Here is a 22,787-nt window from a genome sequence, read left to right on the forward strand (position 1 = left end):
TGTTTAACAAAAGAAGTTTATTACCAAAATACAATATTAAAGTCAATACGTGACAAACTCCTGTAAAGCAAAATAAATTATTCTAACATTGTACAGTATTTCAGAAGGTAGTTAAAGTAGTACTACAGACTTTGCTTCATAGTTCCAAACAGTTGTCTATCAGGAACACAATCCTAGAGAGAGCTTAAGGCATGCAGCTTAATGTGCTGGATAATCTTATAAAATGAAATTCATCCTATTTAATAAGATACAGTATCAGAACTAACTGCAGTCTTTACATGTCAGTTTTCTAAATTTTTTATACTTTGGCTATAAAAGCAGTGCCATAGTGTTACATTACCTTTTCTTAAAAAAATACATGTACCCATGTCCATGAATATCAAATGCAAATGTAAATTTCTATTAAATATATCTTAACAAATGTTACTTTGAGCACCAACTGTACATTTTTTTTTAAACAATTAAATAAGTGCTTCTGAAAGAGGAAGATACCATAACTCTGACTGAACCTCACGCTATTTTTCCAGGCCAGGCATCAATCAGAAAGATGAAATATGCACCTATTTATCAGTATAGACTAGAATAAAGTAAGTTTTCTCTTTAGTAGAAGTAGAGGCATTTAAAACAAAGCTGCAAGTTACAGTTTATAACACAGAATAAAATCTAATGGTGAGTGAATATCTGATCATCATGTGACAGAAGATCCAAAAATATTTTAAAAGCTTAAAGAAAGGGGAAGACCGCAGTGTTGGTGACTCTGAAGTGTGCTTAAAACCCATTACAGAACATGCAACCAAGCCAACCATATGCTTCCTAAAGCAGATAACCTGAGGAATAATAAAGCAAAAAAAATTTGCTTTCAGAAAAACTAAGTCTACAATTACTTCACATGCAGAACTTCGGGTAAAGTCAATGGGAATTGTGAGTGGGTAGCTAATGGCAAGCAGCATGAAGACAGTTTTTAAAAAAATAAATCTCTGTACATGTGGAATTATTTGTTGGCATTTGTTACGGGTTTTATAATGGTTTTTAGCATCAACTATCTTTCTACCATTATAGGAACACATAGTCTAAAAGGAAAAAGTCACAGGATGGCAAAGAACAACTGTGAATAGACGCATCCTGCTCTGTAATCCCACTACGATGAGTCCTGGCACATTATACTTACTGCTGCAAGCGTGGGTTGCACATACACCAAAAAATTGTTAATTTTGATTCAAGGGTACTGTTTTGTACTGTTTGTACTCTCTTGTTTCACTGCCACCTCCTTCTTCATTTAAAAAGTTTTTCACCTTTTTATCTTTCACTAGCTGAGCAACTTCACATATGTATTTAAAATATCTCAAATGTCTGACACAAAAATGCTCTGACATTACATCCTGACCAGTTTTTAAAGAAGCAAAGTGTGTTTTCTGCTATCCAATTTATTAATGAAATAATATATATTTAACACAAAAGACAAGTCAAATTGAGGAAATCACTTGAAAACAAAAATCATCAAATGTACTTGGACTTTTAGTGCCTTTGTGCTGCTTCATAAAGTTGTGACAAGAATTGTTTTCTTTTCTGATGCCACTTCTAGTCAGCAATAGCACAATAGACTGTACACTACATATGCCACCTTCTCAGATTTAAAGTTATAGCTTATTTCTGCTAGCAGAAAGTTACAGATAAAGTAACCATGAAATACTGTTTTTCTAAGAGTAACTAATTTTTTAAGTAATGAGCTACTAAAAATCAGGTAACTACATCCCCATGTCAGGAACTAGGCATGCTGCTGTGCATCTGCCTGTCATTAAAAGCAGAAATACATGCCCAAACTAGAAAGTTTAAATCTGGCTGCTAAAGGGCTTCTTTGGAAATGCTACTACTTCACTTGATCAAAGCATGTATTTCAAACAATTTAAGTAGCCAACTTTTTAAACAACCTTAACAAAGTTGCCAGGTAATTAGCCAGTGTAACAGTATTCCCAACTGATACAGAGATGAATGTCTTCTACTGCAAACTGCTGTACTGTAAAACAAAAAAAAGAAGGCACTGTAATTTTAGAAGCTTTTTTTTTTTTTCCTTAGAAAACAAAGTAATCCCTACTTCCCTTCATGAATCCATATTATATGCACTAGTAAAATTTATTCTACAAGTGACTGGATACAGTTTTTGCTTAAAATATTGTTTGCCTTTTTTTAAATATTATTTTCTACAGAAAGATTACTCTATCTTTGAGCAAATTATTTCTCCAGTTACAGCTCTGCCAGACAAATGGGCAATTTAGACAGCCAGTGGGATTTCGAAGAACTCCAAAAGCATGTAAGCTTTGCTTCAAAACCCACTTTGTGCTCACCTACATCTTTAGTAATCTACATAGGTTTAATCTACATCTCCTTGTGGCAATTACTGTTAATATCTTGTTCTCATTAAAGCACATTGCTCATACAGACTGCAAAGTAATCACCACAAATTAAAAATGACATATGATGAGCTTTTTTTTTTTTTTAAATAGTTCTGCCGAATGTGTCAAGAAAACTGTTAAGAAACAGCCGGTCATTATTATAAAGGATCTTTTACGTACGATCAATTCAAAAGGTAGGAGTTTTTTTCAGTTAGGGTCCAATCAAATAATTATTAGCAAAATGCTTCCAGGCTCCTCAGCTCCTGCTGCTCTAAACCAACAGAAAGGATAGCAGTCTTTGTTGAAGGACGACTTGTAAGGCCTTAAAAATAGATGGGAAGAAATGAAACGTGTATGTGTACATGCAAGCATGCACATGTCCCTCTCCCTACCTTCCAGAATCCAGGCAGTGGGGTTTGTGAGATCATACTGTAAAATTTTTATCTGGTCTGTTGCTAATTTCCAAAAAAAAAAAAAAAAAGGGGAGGGTAAAAAAGTTGCTTGCTGAAATAGTTGAAAAACAACAAAGAGGGAGGAAGGAAAAAGCTTTTCAGTTGGTACAAAGCTTTCACACCTTTGGGTTTGAACGTACTGTGCTAATGCCGTATTAATGACTAGTACCTGACAATAAGAGAAAAAAACATCAAGAATCCTATGTTCTTGGCACCATATAAAGAAATAGCAGGTTAAAATGAATCATTCTATTCCCCACTCCCTAAATATATCTCTTAACTGACTCATCAATCCCTGGTTAAAATATTGTACTCCTACTGAAACAAGGACTCAGGATGGGAAATCAAGTTTTGCCTGCAATTCTTTTCTTTAGCAAGTTTCACAAGCAAAAATTAGCAAAGAAAGAAAATACTCACTCTAGGAAACCCTTTCTTTAACTTACTGCTTCACCTAGTTTGTGCTCTGGAATGTGCTGTGGTCCTTATTTAGAATGATATTTATGATTTCACCCTCATGTTCTTTCATATGATCCAGCAGATTTTCTTTGTTGGTAGACTCAAAACCACAAATGCAGCAGCAGAAGAGAAGAACACAGTATTCTGTGCCAAGGTGGGGTAGAGTGGAGTTCTTTTCTAAACTGCATGAGGTATTCATCAAGTTAGGCTTTTCGTTTTCATCAGAACCTGAAATTTCATTTGTAGTCTGGTTAATAGACTCTGTTAAAGACACCAAGTTGTCTGAACTTCCTAGTATAGGTATTGTACTCTCATCTGTGCCTTCTAATAAGGTTTTGTCAGGAAGCTGTCCTTGAAACCTGAAATAACAACAAAACCGAAACAAATATCAAACGTACAGTTGTTGCTTTTGACGGGAACTTTATTTTGGATCAGAGTTGGGTCCTTTGAAAACTCTAGATGATAGGGCTTGAAAGTAAATCAGACATACCTGCTGCTTTGCGAAATTGCATCATTAATAGCCTTGTTCACTTGTTCATAGTTATAATTTTGGTCACTTGCGTGTTTCCACATGTGGGACTTCAGGGATGGAGGATGGCTACATACATATCCACAGAGAGAACATCTGATGAAAAAAAAGGTGGAGAAGGAGAAAGAGAAACATTTAGAAGTTAAATTTTATTAGCTTAGCAATGGATTAGTTCTTCCAAAAGGATGAGAAAACACAGAAAGAGATGTCGATCTTCTTGGTATCCCTTTCAGTTTCATTATTAGGTTGAGTTAGTTTGCAGTTTCATCCTGAAATTTAAAACTATTTTTAGTGTCTGAGAATTTTTAAGTTTGCTTTTCCTGACTTCTTAAGCAGCTGACTTAAAATCTTCTCTGTTTGGCCTATTAAAACTTTAAATACTGCAAAAATGCAATAGTTCTGGTGACTGCAGAAACATGGAGTACATTGGTGTGGTAACTGGCAGGCAGGTCGTGAGCCCTCTTTGCTGTTGCTCTGAACCAAGCAGCTGTGTAATTAGAACTGGTAATTTAAACTGAACTAATGAAGTCTTTCCTGATGTAGCATATATTAGTTTATATAAGGATCACAGACTTGTTGAAGTTGGAAGGGGACCTTTTGAGATCCCAAGGACAGCGTCCAGTCAGATTTTGAAACTATTCACAGGTCGAGACTCAGACAGGTGCCAATTTTGTCTATAGAGTTTTCCATCAGCTTGGGTACCACAAGACTATAAAACACTGCCTTATACAATAAAGGACAAAACCTTGAAGAGTAAGTCCCATTTATATAGAGATGTGGTGTATTTACCAATACAAATAACCCAAGACTGATCAAATCCCATAGGACTTTTTTCATACATGAATATACATCCACATTTTTTTCACTAGTGTTTCCTAAGATGATAAATTAGTTATCTCAGCATGAAGGAGATGAGTGATACTGCATGACATCACTCCAGAGCTGCACAGTATTCATGGTAAAGGGGATGGAGCTCCTTGTCTTTTGGACAAGGAAGGTACTTTGTTCAGCTACCTGCTATTTTGGAAGTTTTCCATGTCTCAAATCACATGGAAAAGATCTGAAGGTGACCTTGTTCCAATAAATTATACCTAGGAATGCATCTCAGTCTGTCTCATTCCTCAATGAGAGGATGTCTTCTGCTCAAGCGATGTGATCCCAGTATGTTACACTATGATCAGTCTGTTAAAATAACTACTATTCTAATAAGTTTTTGTATATTTTTAAGACCTTTTCAGAAATATAACCTGGAAACATGAGAAGGCCTACATAAAACTGTATTATACACTGTAATTCAGTAAGGTTTTATGACTTCTCTTAATGACAGTAGGATATAGTCCTTAAATGCCTTGCAAATAATCATATACAGGACACTATTTCTGCTTAGCAGAAGATGGTGGAGAACAGCACGAATCTCACAAGTTAGGTGAAGGCATGGTACATTACCTTGCTTATGTAGCAAGATAATTCTATCCTGCTGGGGAACAACAGGCATGTCCTTCTAGCTCACTTTTCTCTATTACTTGATTTGGAATGTACTATCCTATTTTTCTCTTTTTCTTATAATTTGAAGCCTTATAAAGAAAATATAGGCATGTTCACTCTCAGGTTGAGAGTCTTCATATTTCTAATAAGGCTGTTACAAAATAGTGGCATCATTAAAAATAAGATAAAAGGCAGAGCTTATAGTTAATTTACAGATGAAATTAGGCCAAAAGTATTTTTTTTTTCAAACCAAAGATCAACAAATAATCTTAATTCAACTCTATATGCATGTGTATTCTACTACTCTTATTATGTACATGATTTTTCTGCACCACTAATGCAGCTTCGTCAGTGGGTTGGTAACACAGTGGGTTGGAAATGAAGTAACAGTTCAGTGTTTGTTTTTACCCCCTTTTAATTAGTCTCATTTTTTGAAGTACATTAATTTGCTCAGGTGATTTACTAATCAGATTTACTTTGTTGAGAACAATATCATGAGCCAAATGCTGTTGACCACTTTAGCATACAGTTCAAATCAAAGACACAGAAACTCATCAGCTTTTAGCATGATGCACTACACTTTACGATCATATACTTAATATATAGTTACAATCTATGCAATACATTCCCAGAGAAACAAAACTATTTACCAAAGAATTTGGTAGTAGAACTCTTTCAATTCTATACTATGTCTTGCTCAGCTGGTTGACCTGTGTTGAATTATTAAACTTCACTGTTCAAGTGTATCCTAAACTGATCTACTGAGGAAGCAATTACCTTGCAGCTTTGGATAGACTATTTTCTTGGGGATGCAGGGACCAAAGTGTGGAGGTTTGCAGCAATCTTTGGTAATACTAACAGCATTCAGCAATACAGTAGGGTGGATGACAAAGAGCAAATAGAATTTAGTGCTACTAGTAACAGTTTTGGGGAAAAAGGCAATGGAAGGAACTTGAAGTTGTAGAAGCAGATTTTCTTGAGAAGAAACCCTTAGGTGAATGTGCCTTATTTGGATTCTTCCTATTGCCTTTAAAATATTCCTTGAAGAAATGTTCAGAATTGTCAGCATATTCAGTATATTCCTGATCTACTTTCCTTTCCCAGCTTTTCTTTTTTTTTGTTGCAAATTGGTAGTAAACAATTACACATATTTGTGCCAACTTTCTCATATAGATATACCTATATTTATATCTATATATCTATATAAATATATCACACATATCTATGGACAGACTAGAAAGGACACTCATCACTTAAACATAATGACTATTCACACTAATTCTTAACTAGGGCAGTGTGATTCCAGTCTGGATTTTAGACTGTGCCTAGACTAGAATATTAAACAAAGTCAGAGAACATTCCTGGGAACTGGCATTTAACAATCTATAACACTAAATTTTAAAAGTGCCCTGGCATGATTTTGGCACATACATTCTCCCAAACAATTCCAGGCATGCTTTGGTAATTAACACAGTCCAGAAACTACTTGCAATAGGCAGTTTATACGCAACCACCCCATTCTGGAAAGAAAAAGCTGACTACTGGTCCAGAGGGAGGTCATGGATATGTTTAATTAGCAAGCATAAAGATCACCTTGGAATGCTGCATCAAATCTCTCTCTGTCTCAAAAAAAAAAAAAAAAAAGTCACTGGAACAAATAATTAATCTAGGAGGGAAAAGAATAGAATCTGAACTCCGCTTTGTATCTCAACATAACAAATCACTATCCGAGCTGTTTGCCAAATGAGAACTGTTACATACTTGTACTGTTCCATTAGCTGCACTGCCTGATGCTCCTGGGGGTGGCGCCTCATATGGCATTTCAAGCTATTCATATTTGTGGTGGCGAAGTCACACACTCGACATCTAAAGAGACAAGAAGAAGTAAACTAATCTGACAGTTAACTGCTAATGCTATTCCAGAAATAAAAATCTGTAAGAAAGCAAAGGTATCTGGAAAGACTACAGTTAAAGACTAACAATATTTACAGAAGACTAAGTGATGGCATAAACGTTCAGTTTTTGGATGATGAAAATCATTTACAGTCCAAAAAAGCCTCCTCCTTTGAGGAGACATATGGTCTGTGTTCCTTCCTGACATCTATCTTGTGCACCTCTACTGAAGCTGGTAAGTGGAACAAAGTATCAGCATGCACTGGAGTCGGTGCAGCCCTGATGCAAGTTGCTTGGCTGTGTTACACAAAGGCAGAATATGGCCACAAGAGCTATAGGGGACATAGTGTGTTTAGAAGTAAGTCTTGTTCCTCAAGAACACATGTTATGCTTAATGCAACAGCCATGTTTCTCATGACATTTTAAAAGCCAAACTATCTATTTAGTAGTGAATTGTCTAGGTTTCAGAGCATTATATCTAGAAGTCAGGGACAGGACCAACATATTTAGATTCAACTGCCCTAAGACAAGTGTGTCACATCGTGCTGTCTTAAAGTTTTTACTTCTGTCACAATATCTTTGTATAAAAACAATATATAAATCAGTCGATGTAGATTTAGATCCCAAAGTATCACACAAAATAGTATGCTATTCATACATATCGGTATACTACCACACAAGCTTCTTGTGTATAATCTATTGAAACAGAAGCCATCATGCTCAGCTAAAACTCTGCGTATTTGTTAGCACTTTAGTTGTTTATTTTTTTGAAATGGTAAAGTGTCCAATTTTAAGTCTGGTCTACAGTGTGAAACAGTTTGAGACTTCAGGATACCTCACTTGATATTACTCGCTTTATTTTTTAACGGACTTAATTGTGCAGTATTAAAATCCAGAAAGTTCAAATCTACAAAAATGCATCATTGGAAGCTATGCAGTTTAATTTCCAGCATTTTTTGTCAGAATAATAAGAAAATATGTTTACAGGTATAAAAATGGCAGCAATGTAGTAGGTTGCTATTTGATACTATGAAAGACTTGAGGAATACATGTTTCAAAAGGAGAAATATCATGAATACCGGACTTCTATGTTTTTTAGGCTGTGGCTTAAGTATCCTACCAGGTCTGTGGATTTGTCTAAGGGGTTTATGAAAACATAAGCAAAGCAAGCCAGATCAGATGATTTCAATTTAGTATGCAGCAGTTTGTATCACCAGTGGAAAATTTTCAAGTGTTCCTAAATCAAACAAGCTGGCTAACACCCATTCTGAAAACTACCATTTACAAGACACTCTACAGTATCTGCTGCTCCAAGCCCTCTAAGTAACAAGTAACAGCAATAGGGATGATTCTGAAGAGAAAATCTATTTGTATTCCACATTTGCTCTATGAGCAAATATCTTGCAAATTTTTGTTAGTATTATGGGTTATCATTATAATGCACAAATAAAAATACAACATGTCTTCTGGGTTTGTTTATCTAAAAGAGAAAGACCCTGGCTGAGCTCAGCATTTCAAGGTGTTGAGTTTCCAGCATTTGTATTAAAAAAGATAGAACTACATTAGCTCAAAAATTCTATTAACTCAGATCTATTTTCTAGCCACTAGAGAGGGACAGAGATCCACACTGAATGAGCATAGATTGAATTTGCAGGAATTTATGCAGCAACCAATAGAAAAATGCATGATTTATTTGTCTGCTGGGGACCTGACCTACAGTATTACACGTGACTTTAGATATCAAAGTTCTATACAAATCCATATAACACCCTTGGAGAAAAGTTATAAAATATGATCCTAAATGAATGTGTTAATATTGCCTGAAACCTGTGAAAAAGAAGAGGGGACTGGTGACAAGGCAAAGGGCAGAATTTTGCTACAGTCTGTAGTAGCCAATGTACAAAGTAGCCAGATAACAATGAGGAACACTTTGCAATAAACCAAATCCAAAATGAACTTAAGTGTGCAAGGAATTTGACAAATATATTATTACTAGTGGCCAAAGTTCAATATTACAATGTAATTAACTTCCCTTTTCATATCTGAATGCTTCAAACTGAAAACAAGCAGTAGATTGCTATGGCCAAAGATGTGTCCTGGAAAAGTTAGCAAATCTTAATTACATAGTTTGAGTCAACCAGCGAGTGTAGATCCATCAAATCTGCAGTAAAATTAAGTTATCGAAATTCTTTAACAATATCTTCAAAATTGCATGAGCAATTCAGTAACCTTTTTAATTAAAACAAGTAAACCAGATACGTGGTATTACCAATAATTAAGACACTTACCTGTATGGCTTATCAGAGTTATGAATTCGTCTGTGATTGCGTACACCAACGTAAGTTGTGCTTGTGTAGTCACATACATCACATCTATACAGTTTCTGAACTGAAGACTTGTTTCCTATATGAAACAAAATCCATTATTTTAGTGAGTTACATTCAGTGTGGTAAGGAGTTCTCAGATGATAATTTCAGCACAAGTGAATATCATAGAATTATAGAAAGGTTTGGGTTGGAAAGGACCTTAACATCATCTAGTTCCAACCCCCTGCCATGGGCAGGGATGCCTCTTGTTGCCCAAGACTGTCCAACCTGGCCTTGAAACATGAATTAACATTTAAAAACAATACTTTTAAATATCTGTAAATATTTAATACTTTCAAAGTATCTGGAGCAGACTGGCAATGGACATAGACATAATAAAGGTACCATTTATTTAGCATGCTGATCTGCATTCACCCTACCATTTAGTAAAATTACTAAAATTTTAAGAAAACACATTCTTTCTCACTATGTGGACATTTCTTTCTGGGTTAAAATCCAGCAAAAGGTGTTAAAATGTGGGAACTGCTGACCCCAAGAGTTCCACTGCTTTGCAGAATGGAAAGGAAACGATGGGCATTGAGAAAGGACAAGTTTCAAACTGGCAAACATAGAAAAGCAGAAGTCTTCTCAAAGCGTCTAAATCCTCTTTACCCTCCCCCCCCCAAAGATTCTGATCAGATATGTGAAGAAATAATTTTGAACTTCTCCAAATTACTAAAAAGCAATTGTAACAAAAATCATTTTTTCTTTCCAGAATGAAAAAGACTCTTGAAAAATTAATGGCTGTAGAGACAAAGGCTAATGACTAATTTAACATAGGAAAATGCGTGCTCACAAGTGCACAGTCTGAATATTTTTGATATGTAAGTGTATAGACTTAAACAGCCTTATTCCTGCTCCCTTACTGAATAATGGAACTGATATGGGTTAAAATATTAACATATGGGAAGAGGAATGGTATTTTCTATGTTGCCTTTCCATTCCAGCCTATCATGCAGCCTTCATGCGCTCCCCAAATGAAGGAAGGAACAGCAGAAACATGAAGGAACACCAAAGTTGGAGCTGTTTCTATCAGGACTACCACCAAAAGAAACATCAAACTAAAATCACAGGGCTTTCTTCCTGCATCTAACCTCTTCACTAGCCTAAGTGAAGTAAGTGCAAGTAAGGTGCTTAAGTTCATGTTATCTTTACACCAAATTCTTATTATCTGGCTGAACTGCCAAGCCATTACTCTCAGTTACCTTCATGGGCTTTGAAGAAACTCTGTTATCAGTCCTTAGAGAATTCTCTGGTGGGTAAAGATCATTATTAAAGTACACCCCGAAACCGAAATAAACAAACAATTCAATAAATAATGTGTGGGAGAAAAAGTAAAGCTCAAATCTTGCAAGAATAGACTTCAGAAACTTCATGCTCCTGTGAAGCATATCTCCAGCACAAACAAATTAGTTTGTGTTGTGAAGAGGTTTACTAGTAATAGGATAGATCAGAAGATCCTAGATGAACAGAAAAGGGTGTATTACCTGGATGTTTTTTAGTAGATATTGCATTAAGCACTTCGGTAATAGCAGATGATCTAATTCCTAGGCCTCCCAACTCCTTCCCAAACCAAAGATAACTCCCCTTCCTGAAAAATGCAAGTTCTGATTTCCCAAATAAGATCCCTCCATTCTGAATTCTGAAGAATTCTGTTAAAGGCTTGTCAAGGTCAAGAGGTCCGTGTCACACTGAGGGCAGAGTCTGTCTGCCATTGTTTCAACTTGTAAAGACAGACAAGCTTGAAATATGAAAAAAGTGACTGTCCAAAACCATAGAAAGTAGACTTTTCAGACACATCTCAGCTTAGGTCCAAATACCGTGAGCTTCTTTCCAGTTTGGAGTAAGAAAAACTGATCAACACCCCCTCCTTTATCACCTCCTGAATTCCAATTCCTTTTAGCTAAAGAAGGGAGGAATGAGACAAGCAGACTGAACTCAGGAGGAACTGTAGAGTTTATCTTGAAAACAGAAGTTTCATCTCCTGAGTCCAAAATACTAAACAGATTTTTTAAAGACAATTTTTTTCTGAAGTTCCCTCTTAATGATGCTGGACTCCAGATGGAATCTTTTCATTATCAAAGCAACACTTAAGAATCTTTATGGTAAAACTTTTAAGGAGACACTGCAGAATAAACCAGTAGAATGAGTCATTCAAAATGGAAGCTCAGCTTTTCACTTTGATTTCCGCTCCCCCCAAGAGATGGGCACTGAATTATGTCCTAAAAAGTTTTAGTTATATTATTCTGAGGGATACTAATTTTGTTTAAGCTAACAGGAAGGGAAAATTACCAATAATTAAACTTTCCCTCCAAAATTCAGCACTTTAGGGTAGGGCTGATTATCCCAGAGGGTTATTCTGAAGAATATCTAGTATGTCATATAAAACAGCAATCTGAATACAAACAACATAGTCTGAAATAAAATTTGAATAATTCTGTGTGTACCAAGGTAACAGAAAAAATATTTTATATTTTTTACTTTAAAACATGACACAGTGCTCACTCTTCTAGCATTCTTATAAAAAGTAACCGGGAAGTAATATATAACATACAGTCTTTGCAAGTCAACCTTAAAGCAAAATATCTCAGATTTTTTCCTACAATATGCTCATATAGTAAAATTTATTGGGTTATTTTTTTCTATTTAATGTAAATTATCAAAACTATCTTAATATATACTTGAAGACTATGGAATTTAGGCTTCTACAATTAATCTTTTGTGAATGCATATGTATGTAGAAGACCACAAATGAATACAAAGACATTTACTGGGCTGTAGATCTAAGGGAGAGCAGGGGTTGTGTGAAGGTCAAGCTACTGCATGCTAAACTTGAATGGGTTTTCCATCTTAAATTCTGCAGCTTTAGAATAAACTGCTTCCAAATGTATTTTCTGTTACGAATTTGGTATTTTATTGGGCAGGCAGCTTAAAACAAACAGTATCTAATGAGATTTTTAAAGCATTATGCAAACATATTATCTATTGCATAGTTGTAAGTGGCTAACCACTCAGTAGCACACACTTAGGAGCAATTATTTATACCAATCACTACTTTAGATTTATTCCTTCAACAAAATGCACATAAATTATAATACATCATATAATCTCCCACTGCTGCTGCAAAATAGCAGTTGTGTGTCCCACCTCCTACTCCTTCCACGGGCTTATTTCTTGTGGGTTTGGAGCCTTTTTTGTTTCTGGATGGAGGATATCAGGCCTCTTAAAAGAGACCATGGAAATGACAGATCTTTGTTCTAGCAGTAGTAACAGGTGCTCCTGTAATGCTGCTTATTGCCCTATTCCTTCATTATTAGACATTTACAATTCGATCATATCCAGTGTCATAATGCTCCCTTTTGATTTATTGTACCACCATGATGAATAAAGAGACTTTTAGGACTAACTATTTCATTAACAAGAAATGAAACTGTTCCAGCTCAGGCATCTTTCACATAACCAGATGCTATGCCATAAACTTCTTTGTTTTGTGTTGCTTTATAGGGATGACATCTGTTTGACAAGAGATGGCTGTACTGCAGTAGTGTTGCAATTTGATTATAAATTGGTTCTGAAATAATTTAAGCATTCCAAAGTATGAGTTAATAAAAGTTTAAAAGGAGAACTGTTTTCATTCAAGCCACATTACTGAATTTCATGTGAGGTAAATAATCAATTAAAGTGCATGGCTGTAACACTTTTGTAAGATAATAATAAGCAAAAAATATTAAAGAAAAATCTCAACAGTAATTAAATTGAAAGCAGGCAGTTTTCTCAAACAGGGGCTCCTCCTTCATGGAAGTTAAATTGTAAGATGAAGATATAAACTCTAAAACCACCTTATTAAAACATACTATTTTCAAAACCAAATGGGCGTCTTGATTTCAGTCACCTTAACGGACTTTAGCTCAAAAGTTACAGTATTCCCCCAAATCTGACATGTTTCAGGTGTTGCAAGGTAGTTACTCCTGTATCACGACATCTTTAAAAATACTGGCTTAAAACAAACAAAACATGGTCAGAAGCTGTGCTCATAGATATTTGTACCCAGCTAAGCTAAGAATGTTTTATTTCCTATCACTTCCATTAAAACATTTATGCTATTTCTTCTGAAGAAAAAATCCCACTACTTCATGGGGAACATTCCCACTACCAGTAGACCCTCCCTTGCCTTCTTCCAGTTTCCTCCTGACTTCAGATAGCTCTCTCAGGCTTTGGTCTTAGGGATGTAAGAAGCACTGCAGCTCAATTTCCTGAATTTAAATCCTTTCTGCATTGAAGAGACTGAAAAAGAGTTGGGAAGGTTCATTTTACCTGAGGCTGATAAGGTAATGAACTTTAACTTTGCATACTGAAAGCCAGAAAAAGAGGCAGTGTGAGCCAAGAGAACAGAAGTCAAGAATAAGGATCTCATTCTAGTCCAACATGTACCATGCTGCTCTGGACAAATCATTAGTAGTTTGAACTGTTTACCCTGGTTAATGCTGGTTAGTCCCTTTTTCACAACTAGTTCCATCAGTATCAGTGAATACTTTCGCACTCAATGACCAGCTGTAGAGGTGAGAGTAGAACTCGGAAATTTTAACTGTGCTCCAAGTACTATTATAGTGCACATTTTGCTATCCAAACAAACAAGAGACCATAGTTAGGACAGAAAAGAGCTATGGGCACAAAATGGAAATACTTCAGCCCACAGTCATTCAGAGGTGATATAATTACTAGTATTTTTCCACAGTGCTTTAAAATTGCACAATACTAATAATTACAGTGTTGCCTTCAGAATTAAAGTGCTGTAAATATTTTCAGTAACTTTAACTCACCAGAGAAGAGGATGCATTCAAGTTGAAATAATAAATATTGGACCTTCAGGATATTCAAAAGGATTTTAAACATGTTCTCCTAAAGTTCAAAATCCAGCTGTTTTTCCCCCTATTTCACTATCTGAAGACATCAAGGGTTTGGTTTTGGGTTTTTTGCTGTTATTGTTTTTAAAACAAACACTATTAAACGATAAGCAAATACACAGCTAAACAAACAATTAGAAAATGCATACCTACTGTTACCCTGGCAACTATTACAGATATAGGTTGAATTTTTAGAATGCCTTATGTTTGCTTCTCTAGGGCTAAAACAAATGATGCATTTTGGACATTACTACAATTAAACGAAAATTTCTAGACACAGAATGGATGATATTGTATATATACGCTGACAACAAACTACATTACCACAGTGAGTTTTAAAAAAAGGCTTTCTTTTGTTTGCTGTAGGTGATTTGGAAGGAAGGAAACAAATATTTTTTTTTATTAAAAATTCAGAGTAATAATCCATACCAGTTGCTTTTCACAAGAAATACAATGTCCAATTACAGGGGCTGAAAATGTTTTGCCTATCAACAAACGTCAGTAAGATATCTCAAAACTGACTATGGTTAAGCTTTGCATACTACAAAGAACATACATTTAATGTTATGAACAGACGTGAAAACATTTCAGCATAAATGATATCTTAAAGCCAGTTTTATACAAATATAGCAAACAGAAGTCATGTTATGAGTGACTTTTTGTAATTTCAAGTGTAAATATAAACAGTACCTTCTCTTTCATCTACTTCGTTGGAAACTATTAGTTTGTTAGATGTGGCTGCTGAAAAAATATCTGGAAGACTGTGTTGTTCTCTTTCATGATTTCGTAGTTGGCTCTGAAAAAGCAATTTCCCACATTTAAATATACACTACAAACACACACTGGTCACTTCAAATACTGCACTCAATTGTGAATCGTTACTTAAGTTTTAAGGACAACTGTTATAAATTCCATATTAACATTAATTAATAACACAAATTGATAACATAAATTAATAACATTAATAACATAAAGGAATGATGAGAGTGACTGAGAGGATTTGTGTTTATTTAGAAAATAAATTTCCTTCTTCCCCCATTCCCATAGACAGGTAGCAAACAGTTCTTCCTCCAAAATTATTATACTTCAGAATCAGTATTAGATTAGAGGTTAGACGATGGCTTGTGTGAAAACTGACTCAATTCTCACATTGCCTACTGATTTAGGAATATGTTATTCCTGTTTCTACTTGCCTGGGGAGGAGAGAGGAGAGAGAGCCTTTCACCACCCTACTTATACATTTTTTTAAGCTAGGATTTAACAACAATAAATACAGGAAAATTTGCACTACTATTATCTACAAGAGTTTCAGTTGTACATCTAGATACTGATTCTCTCTATTCGTGAGTACTGAACTGAGTATATAGGAACACACCATGCCTAAAATAGCAATTATAAAAATGGCGGAAATACATTATTCTGCTCTGGTGTGTAATCTTTCAGTTCTACAGAACATGCAGACCAATAAAGAGGAAAAAAGAAAAGAATTTCTGCTTCAAAGTGTCTCATGTTACCCCCAAGTGCCATGATTACTTTTGCACACATTCAAAACTAGTGGACATGTTTGAGCATTTTTTTAATGTTAATTTTATTAAGTTATCTAATCCTTCCATTTCTTCCAGTAGTTACTACATGTGGGCAGAAAACCACCAATGATATTAATATGTCCATAAGATGGTTCTCAGGAAAGTAACTTATGTGAGGAAGCAAGTTTATTTCAGTGGGTAAGGCAGAATAATTATAGCTGAACTATATATTTGGAAAGTGCTGCTAGCAAGAATCCTCAACTGCAATGACAATCAAGTCAGGCTGAATTAAGTTAGAAAGAGGAATGAGCAGTTACTAAGAAGGTAGCAAAATAGGTTATTTAGCTATTATAGACAGTCACAGAAAAGAACTTTACCTTGTAATGAAAGGATTCTTCACATTGCTTGCACTGATACATTCTTGTTTTGCAGTGGTTGATCATGTGGCTTTCTAAATCTTTACTATTGTCAGCAATGTGTTCACAGATGGGACACTGATATGGCTGCCTCTGACGATGGACTCTCAAGTGTTGTTTTATGTAGCCCTTATTACCACTGCTGTAATGGCAGAGGCGACAGCGGTAGGGTCGATCTGCGTTAGGTATATATTCTACTAGGTTACTGCCAGGAACATTTGCATCATTTGCATTTTGGCATTGTGCGTTGTCTTGTAATTCTTTCAAAATGTCATCATCAGAAGCATTCTGATCTGTCCTCTCCTTCAATTTTTCAATGACAGTGAGTAGTGACATACTGATGCCCATTTTAATTGGTGCTTCCGATAACTCTGGCCTTTCTTTCTGTATCTCAACTATTGCACATTCACCTTGGCCAAAGCCACTAAACTCCACTGAATGATCTTGAAGTGAGGATGCCACTTTAGAATGCGCCAGGCGTGGGCCATCTGCTTCTCCCTGTCCTGCACCTGCATCCACAGCATCTTCTCCAGTCAGAGTCCTGAAGCTAGACCTTGTTAGTTCTGCAGCTCTGATAGGCATTGTAACAAGAGCTTCTGCAGCTAATGAGTGTAGTCGTAAAGACTCTGAATTTGTCCTTCTTCGTGCAGGAGGCACATTTTCATCAGTTGTAATGGTTTTATTAGAGCTTAATTCATTATCTTTCTTCTCGGTATTATTCCATCCTATTACTACTTCTTGAATTGGATCTGAATGATAAACTTCATCAGGTTCTTCACAGGTAATGTGGGACTCCTCTGAGATTAATTTTTTTTCTGTTTCAATGTCAGTGTTCATCAAGAAAGGCTTCTGTAAGATACTTTCTTCAGCACCTGGCAAACGCTCCACTATTACATTAACGTGACCCTTTTTATTTGGACTACAATTGATGATTTTCTGTGCTGAAGAAAGCAGGCTATCAGTTATCATACTATCTGGTTCTGTATCTGATACAGTCTCCTCCAAAACCTCTGCAGTAGGAGAATGCACTACAGACTGATGTAACATCTCTTCCTCTTTTACATTTTTTCCTACTGGCAATTTACATGACAGTTGCTCAGAATTGCAAATCTGAAGTTGAAGAGAAGGTTCACTCTGGATATCAAGTTCATTGTTTTCCAAGGAAAGAACAACAGTATCTATGCTATGAGGTGTATGAGTTACAACCACCTCTGACAAGTTGGTAGTTTCATTTTCTTCCTCAAAGATAGGATAGGAGCAATCAACCTCACCCGCATGTTTCCAAGCATGTGTTTTCAACATTCTTTGCTGACCACAGGTGTACCGACAAATTAAACACCGGTACATGCCATACTGCTCATAAGTATACCATTTTCTCCTACCCATTTCAGGCCTCTGAGTAGACTGAGTTGTATCTTTACCTTCCAGATTTCCTGTCTGATCAGCCCCTGATTTGACACTTCCTTCCACTGGCCCTTGCAAAAATGAACTCGCGACATTTACACACTGCTGCGCTTTTGTCTGGGTGTTATTTTTACCATCATTCTCATGGCAATTTTGGAAGTGGGATTCAAGATCTTCTTTGCTTTTGGAAGCAAAATGACATTCTGAACACATGAATATCACTTCATTTTTCTGCCCATGCTGTTTTATATGCTCTTGTAGTGTTAAGAGAGAGGGTGATAGAAACTTACACAGACTACATTGGTAGCACATCACATTTTTTTTGCTTTGTGGAAGACATTCAGTCACAAAATAATCTGCTTGTAACTCTTCAGTCTTTTTAGTTGCGAAAACAGAGAGCTCAATTGCCTTAGCTGGGATCTCACATAGATCATCTGCGTCCAAGGGCTGTGCAGAAGCATTAGGATGGGAACGTTTTTTCCCTATTAAAAGGCATCTTTGTGACTTCTCACTTTCAACTATTTTGCTTAGTTTCTGGATAACATGAATTAGTGGGTCAGTTTTACATTTTCTTTGATTTTCACTGTTCTGAAGTGTTGGGCCAATGACTGTTTCAGAAATCAGCACAGCTTCCTGTTCCCCAATATTTGGCATCAATACTGCAACACTGCTTCCTTCTTCCATAATACCTAGGAGAAAGTGGTTTATAAAAAATTAAAATGTATACATGCACAATAATAAAAATACAACCCAGTACTATTTAGATTTCACCCTCTACTAAATATGGAAGCCTAATGCCACTAACTTAATAAAAACTTTCAGAATGGCTATATAAATAGACAAAGATTTTGAGAACATTTACTGGATAGCATAGATGCTGTTCAACACAGCTGGACAGAGTAATTCCAAGATAGCCTACAACAGACTGCCTCCAAGTTGTACAGGGGCAAGATAAATATTTTTCAAGTTCAGGCTGATTAGCACTGTCACAGCTATTGCTTTTTTCTTTACAAAGACTACACATTTGAATGCTAGACACTTAAATATACCAAGCAATAGTAACTGGCATATTTATGTTTAAAAGCCATGACATGCTATGAAAATGTATTCCCAACATACTTGCACTGATGTCCCCTAAAGCAAATGACAATTTGCAACAACGTAATTTACAAAAATAAGAAATTTTTCCTTGAAATGTTAGGAAAAGAAAGTAATTCTGGTAATTACTTGCATTAGTCATTTAGCTATAACTATATAAAGATCATTCCAATGTCAAATCATACTTCTTATTATAAATGTCATTTTCTAGAAAAGCTACTAATTGTAGCTTTTTCTACAATTCCTTAATTGTAGGTAAAATCAATTGTCATGAAAGTTTTGAAGACTAATTTTTTTCTGTTTTGAGGGAAAGCTAAAGGCAATAGCTATTTCCACTTACACTTCCTTTAAACATATCTAACCATAAACCACAGGCAATAACGTGGTAATACTGGAGGTTAAATTAGAAACCAATATGGGCAAACTTTCATGAAACATACTTTGGGATGTGGACAAAGCTGTGGGGTGAGGTGTAGAGGAGCCAGACAGAAAGTCTTACAGTGAAATTTACTTCTGAAAAAATGTCAAAAAATAACCTAGACAAGTTCCACTATATACACACACATACATTTTATACACAATAAGAAGTTTTTATATTCTATATATAAATTTAGAACATATAAGGTGACAGATATTTATCAGTCATCCTTGAAAATGTATCTCAAGTTCTTTCATATGGATTTTTTTTTTCCGCCGAGAGAGATACACAAGCCAAACCAGAACTTCCAGAACTGATCCTAAAGACCCATGAAATCCACTTTTTTCTACTTATGGATGTAGCAATGTAATGAACAGACCCATGAGAGTGGTGCCCTTTTCCCACTACATAAAAATTCTGGACAGAACTACTCATGTTACCTTCATTTGCCATTCAACTTACAATTCAGGTTATCATCAGAATTACCAGTATAACCAATGTTAATAGCATTCACACCTCATATGCTCATGTAAAATATTTCAAGTTTAAAATGCAGTGATGTTTATCAATTCTGAATCTTTAAGAAAAACAAGTTATTATTTTTCAGCATTAGTTTGAAGATTATTTACTTGGTAATGGCTAAGATCTACATTAAAAATGAAAAATTAATAAACCATAAATAATGCCATAGGGCAGTTGGATAACAAGAAAACTAAGCTACTTAAGGCCTTATGCCTTTAGCTGGATCTGTGTAAGCAGATTAAAAATGATCAATACTGCACTGTGATAATAGATCAATTGTAGGAGGTAGAAAATAAAAAAATAAACATATATATAAAAAAAAGTTTAATTTTATGTAAGAATATACCAAATAGCCTGCTTATTTAATTCAAGTTCAGTATTGTCTCATTAACAGGAATCAATGTATGTATCCAGAGAGTTACTGTTAAACTGAAACATCCAAGTATCTAACTTTTAAAATATAAACCAGCAGATGCCTCAATGTGCATTTCTGCTTCTATTTCCATTATGTGCTTGGCACAGTATATTGAATGACTAACTCTTGTCTTTGTGGCTAGGAAAAATTATATCCTTTTCATGCAATGTGTCCAACTATATATTACCTTAAAATAAGTATAAGGCCATTATTTGAAAACCATCCTATTTAGTTATACAAAAATACTTTAGTGTTGGTTTCATAGTGGCTATAATATGTTTAAAAGCTATTATGAAGAGTAAACAACTGTGCTTTTTTCCCTGAAAGCAGATTTAACATTACATGGAGCAATAATAGGAGGAATAATATCTACTTGAAATATTTTCAATTTGAGAATGACTTAAGGAAAATTCTAAGCACATGCTGCTACTTATGATTACACTTGGTAGTTTTAAAATTTTGTAACTAATGGTGAATAGGCACATATTTTCCCTATCTTCTTCATCTGAAAGCAGCATAGAATCTAACAGGAAAGATCCTAGACAGATCATAAAAGAAATATGCTGCCACATACTACTGCTCTGTCAAAAATGGAAACAGAGTAGAATCACAGAATGGTTTGGGTTGGAAGGGACCTTAAAGATCATCTGGTTCCAACCCTCTGCCATGCGCACGGACAAAAGTGCATCTTTGTGCCTGTGCACACTGCAAAAGCAGAGTATGTTCAGATGTATTGATCTGGGACGCCTGTAGCTGACGTGAGTTATCAAATGTGTAACTACGGTATATATGTGTTATTCTTTGTTTAGAGCAAGTTTAATGTTTACTGCTGCAGGCTTTCATTTTTACAGGAATGATAAGAATTGTACAAAGGTTATCTGGATTTTAGTAACTACCTCACTTTCACCAGGAACAAAGATGGTTCGGTCTCCCATGACATAAAACCTCAGCCTGGGAAGTGGATCTGCCAGCACATGTCCTTTCCAGACCTACACAGTAATTAAAATACGGGGTTTGGGGATAATGCAGGGGCCTGAAGGGGAAGGTCCAGACCAGAGGAGAATGCCTGTGTGCTGGAGGGGCCCACCAACCACGCACTCAAACAGCACGACAGAGACAGGGTGAGATGCCCCTAGGTCTAGGAAAAGCCAACCACCACTTTGCACAACCGCTTCACCCGGAGAGACCGGTCTTGTCACATCGCGGCTCCCGAGGGCACGGAAACTTCATCAGTGGGAACTCCGAGCCGCCAACTGCTGTCCCCCGACAGCGGAGCCCTTGCCCCGTGGTTGAGGCTGGGGGACGCGACATACCGCGGACCGGCGACACCCTCCCGCGGGACCCTCCGCCCCTGCCGCACTCCCCACGCGGCCGCCGCTTTATACCGCGCAGGTGCCGCCAGCACGGCTCTCAAGCAGCGGGCCCGGCGCCACGGGGAAGGCGAGGAGCAGCGCCCGCGGGGAGCGGGCCCGCCGAGGAGGCGATGCTGTACGGTGAGGAGCGGAGCGGAGGGAAGGGGCCGCGACGAGTTGGCCCGCCGAGGAAGTAGCGCGGTGAGGAGAGGAGGGGAGGAGAGAGGGGCGGCGGCGGCCTGCGCCGCCTGGCCGGGGGAAGGCTACGCCGGGAGCCGCAGCCGCCCGCGGCTCCGCACATGGGCTGCGGCGCGCTGCTGCGGCGCGCTGCCCCGGCGCCCTCCCGCCCGCCGCCTTCCCTCGCACCCTATCTCCCTACCTGCGGGCCGGCTGCCGAGCCGCCTCCTGCCTGCCCGCCCCTCTGTCCCCGGGGCCCGCCCGGGTACCTACCTGGGTAAAAAGAGTTCTCGTCCCTTAGCTCCGGCCACCGCTTCAAGATGGCGACAATGGAGACCGTATCACGTGACTGGCGGCCTCGGGTCAGGTGACCAGTGGGTGGCTGCCGCCGCGCTTCCGCCTGCGCGCCGTTGCCACGGAGACGAGCGCGGGCGCTGCCGTGGTCGACACGTGGTTCAGAGGTGGCGGAGTATCCATAAACATAGTTCCTCTCGGCACGGCTTTAGGGTGGTAAACGCTGGTAGTTAAAGAACCCACAACAACGCAGACCCCCGCATTTTGGGTCTAAAAATGGCGAATCAATGCAAATGCTTCCGAGTGTGAAGTGCAGAGAGCTGGCAAGAAGGTTTAGCAATTTATCAGGAATAAGCCACCTGGTCTAGTGGAAGGTGTCCCTGGCTGTGGCAGGGGGTTGGAACTGGATGAGCTTTAAGGTCCCTTCCAACACAAACTTGTCTGTGGTTCTGTGAATGTGAAGGTGAAAGCGTGCACTGCATGTTAGGGGCACCTGGAGAAGCTACACGCCAGAAATGCTGTGAATTTTTGAGATATTTCATATGAACTGGAAAATCAGAGCAATAACGGGCTTTGGAAGTTGCTCATGGCTGGGTGATAGCAAGTAATATCCAATGTTCATTTCCAGAAAGAGGCTTGAAGTGTGTTGAGGTGTATACAGTTGGGTTTGTTGGTGACTTGGTAAAGTTG

The 22,787-nt window shown here is 37.2% G+C and overlaps 1 protein-coding gene across 6 annotated transcripts; it reads right to left on the reverse strand.

Annotated features, from left to right (window-relative positions):
• On the reverse strand, positions 1-22,435 carry ZNF507 (zinc finger protein 507). Of its 6 annotated transcripts, none has more exons than XR_003995041.1 (8): positions 22,077-22,434; positions 16,379-18,510; positions 15,166-15,271; positions 9,494-9,608; positions 7,074-7,178; positions 3,789-3,923; positions 2,571-3,657; positions 1-2,014 (listed from the first exon to the last, which is right to left on the reverse strand). XR_003995041.1 is itself a non-coding variant. In XM_030511859.1 (8 exons), the coding sequence occupies exons 2-7, from the start codon at positions 18,503-18,505 to the stop codon at positions 3,294-3,296; spliced, it is 2,952 nt and encodes a 983-aa protein (XP_030367719.1). In that variant the 5' UTR covers positions 18,506-18,510; positions 22,077-22,434; the 3' UTR covers positions 1-2,014; positions 3,286-3,293. The 6 variants fall into 6 exon arrangements, 5 of the variants coding, with proteins under 5 accessions (XP_030367719.1, XP_030367720.1, XP_030367718.1 ...); XM_030511859.1 differs by having other exon boundaries at positions 3,286-3,657; XM_030511860.1 differs by having other exon boundaries at positions 1-3,657; positions 22,106-22,435.
• Between the last annotated feature and the right edge of the window lie 352 nt (positions 22,436-22,787).

Source organism: Strigops habroptila, chromosome Z (assembly GCF_004027225.2).
Source record: "Strigops habroptila isolate Jane chromosome Z, bStrHab1.2.pri, whole genome shotgun sequence".
Taxonomy (NCBI): domain Eukaryota; kingdom Metazoa; phylum Chordata; class Aves; order Psittaciformes; family Psittacidae; genus Strigops; species Strigops habroptila.

What these genes read in the sequence shown, in the direction of transcription:
- ZNF507 (XM_030511860.1), bottom strand. Translation starts at nt 18,505, where the DNA reads ATGGAAGAAGGAAGCAGTGTTGCAGTATTGATGCCAAATATTGGGGAA. An exon ending in AAGAATCCTTTCATTACAAG is followed by an intron (nt 15,272 to 16,378) that starts GTAAAGTTCTTT and finishes TTGCTTTTTCAG; the next exon opens with AGCCAACTACGAAATCATGA. An exon ending in CAGCTAATGGAACAGTACAA is followed by an intron (nt 3,924 to 7,073) that starts GTATGTAACAGT and finishes TTTTTTCATCAG; the next exon opens with ATGTTCTCTCTGTGGATATG.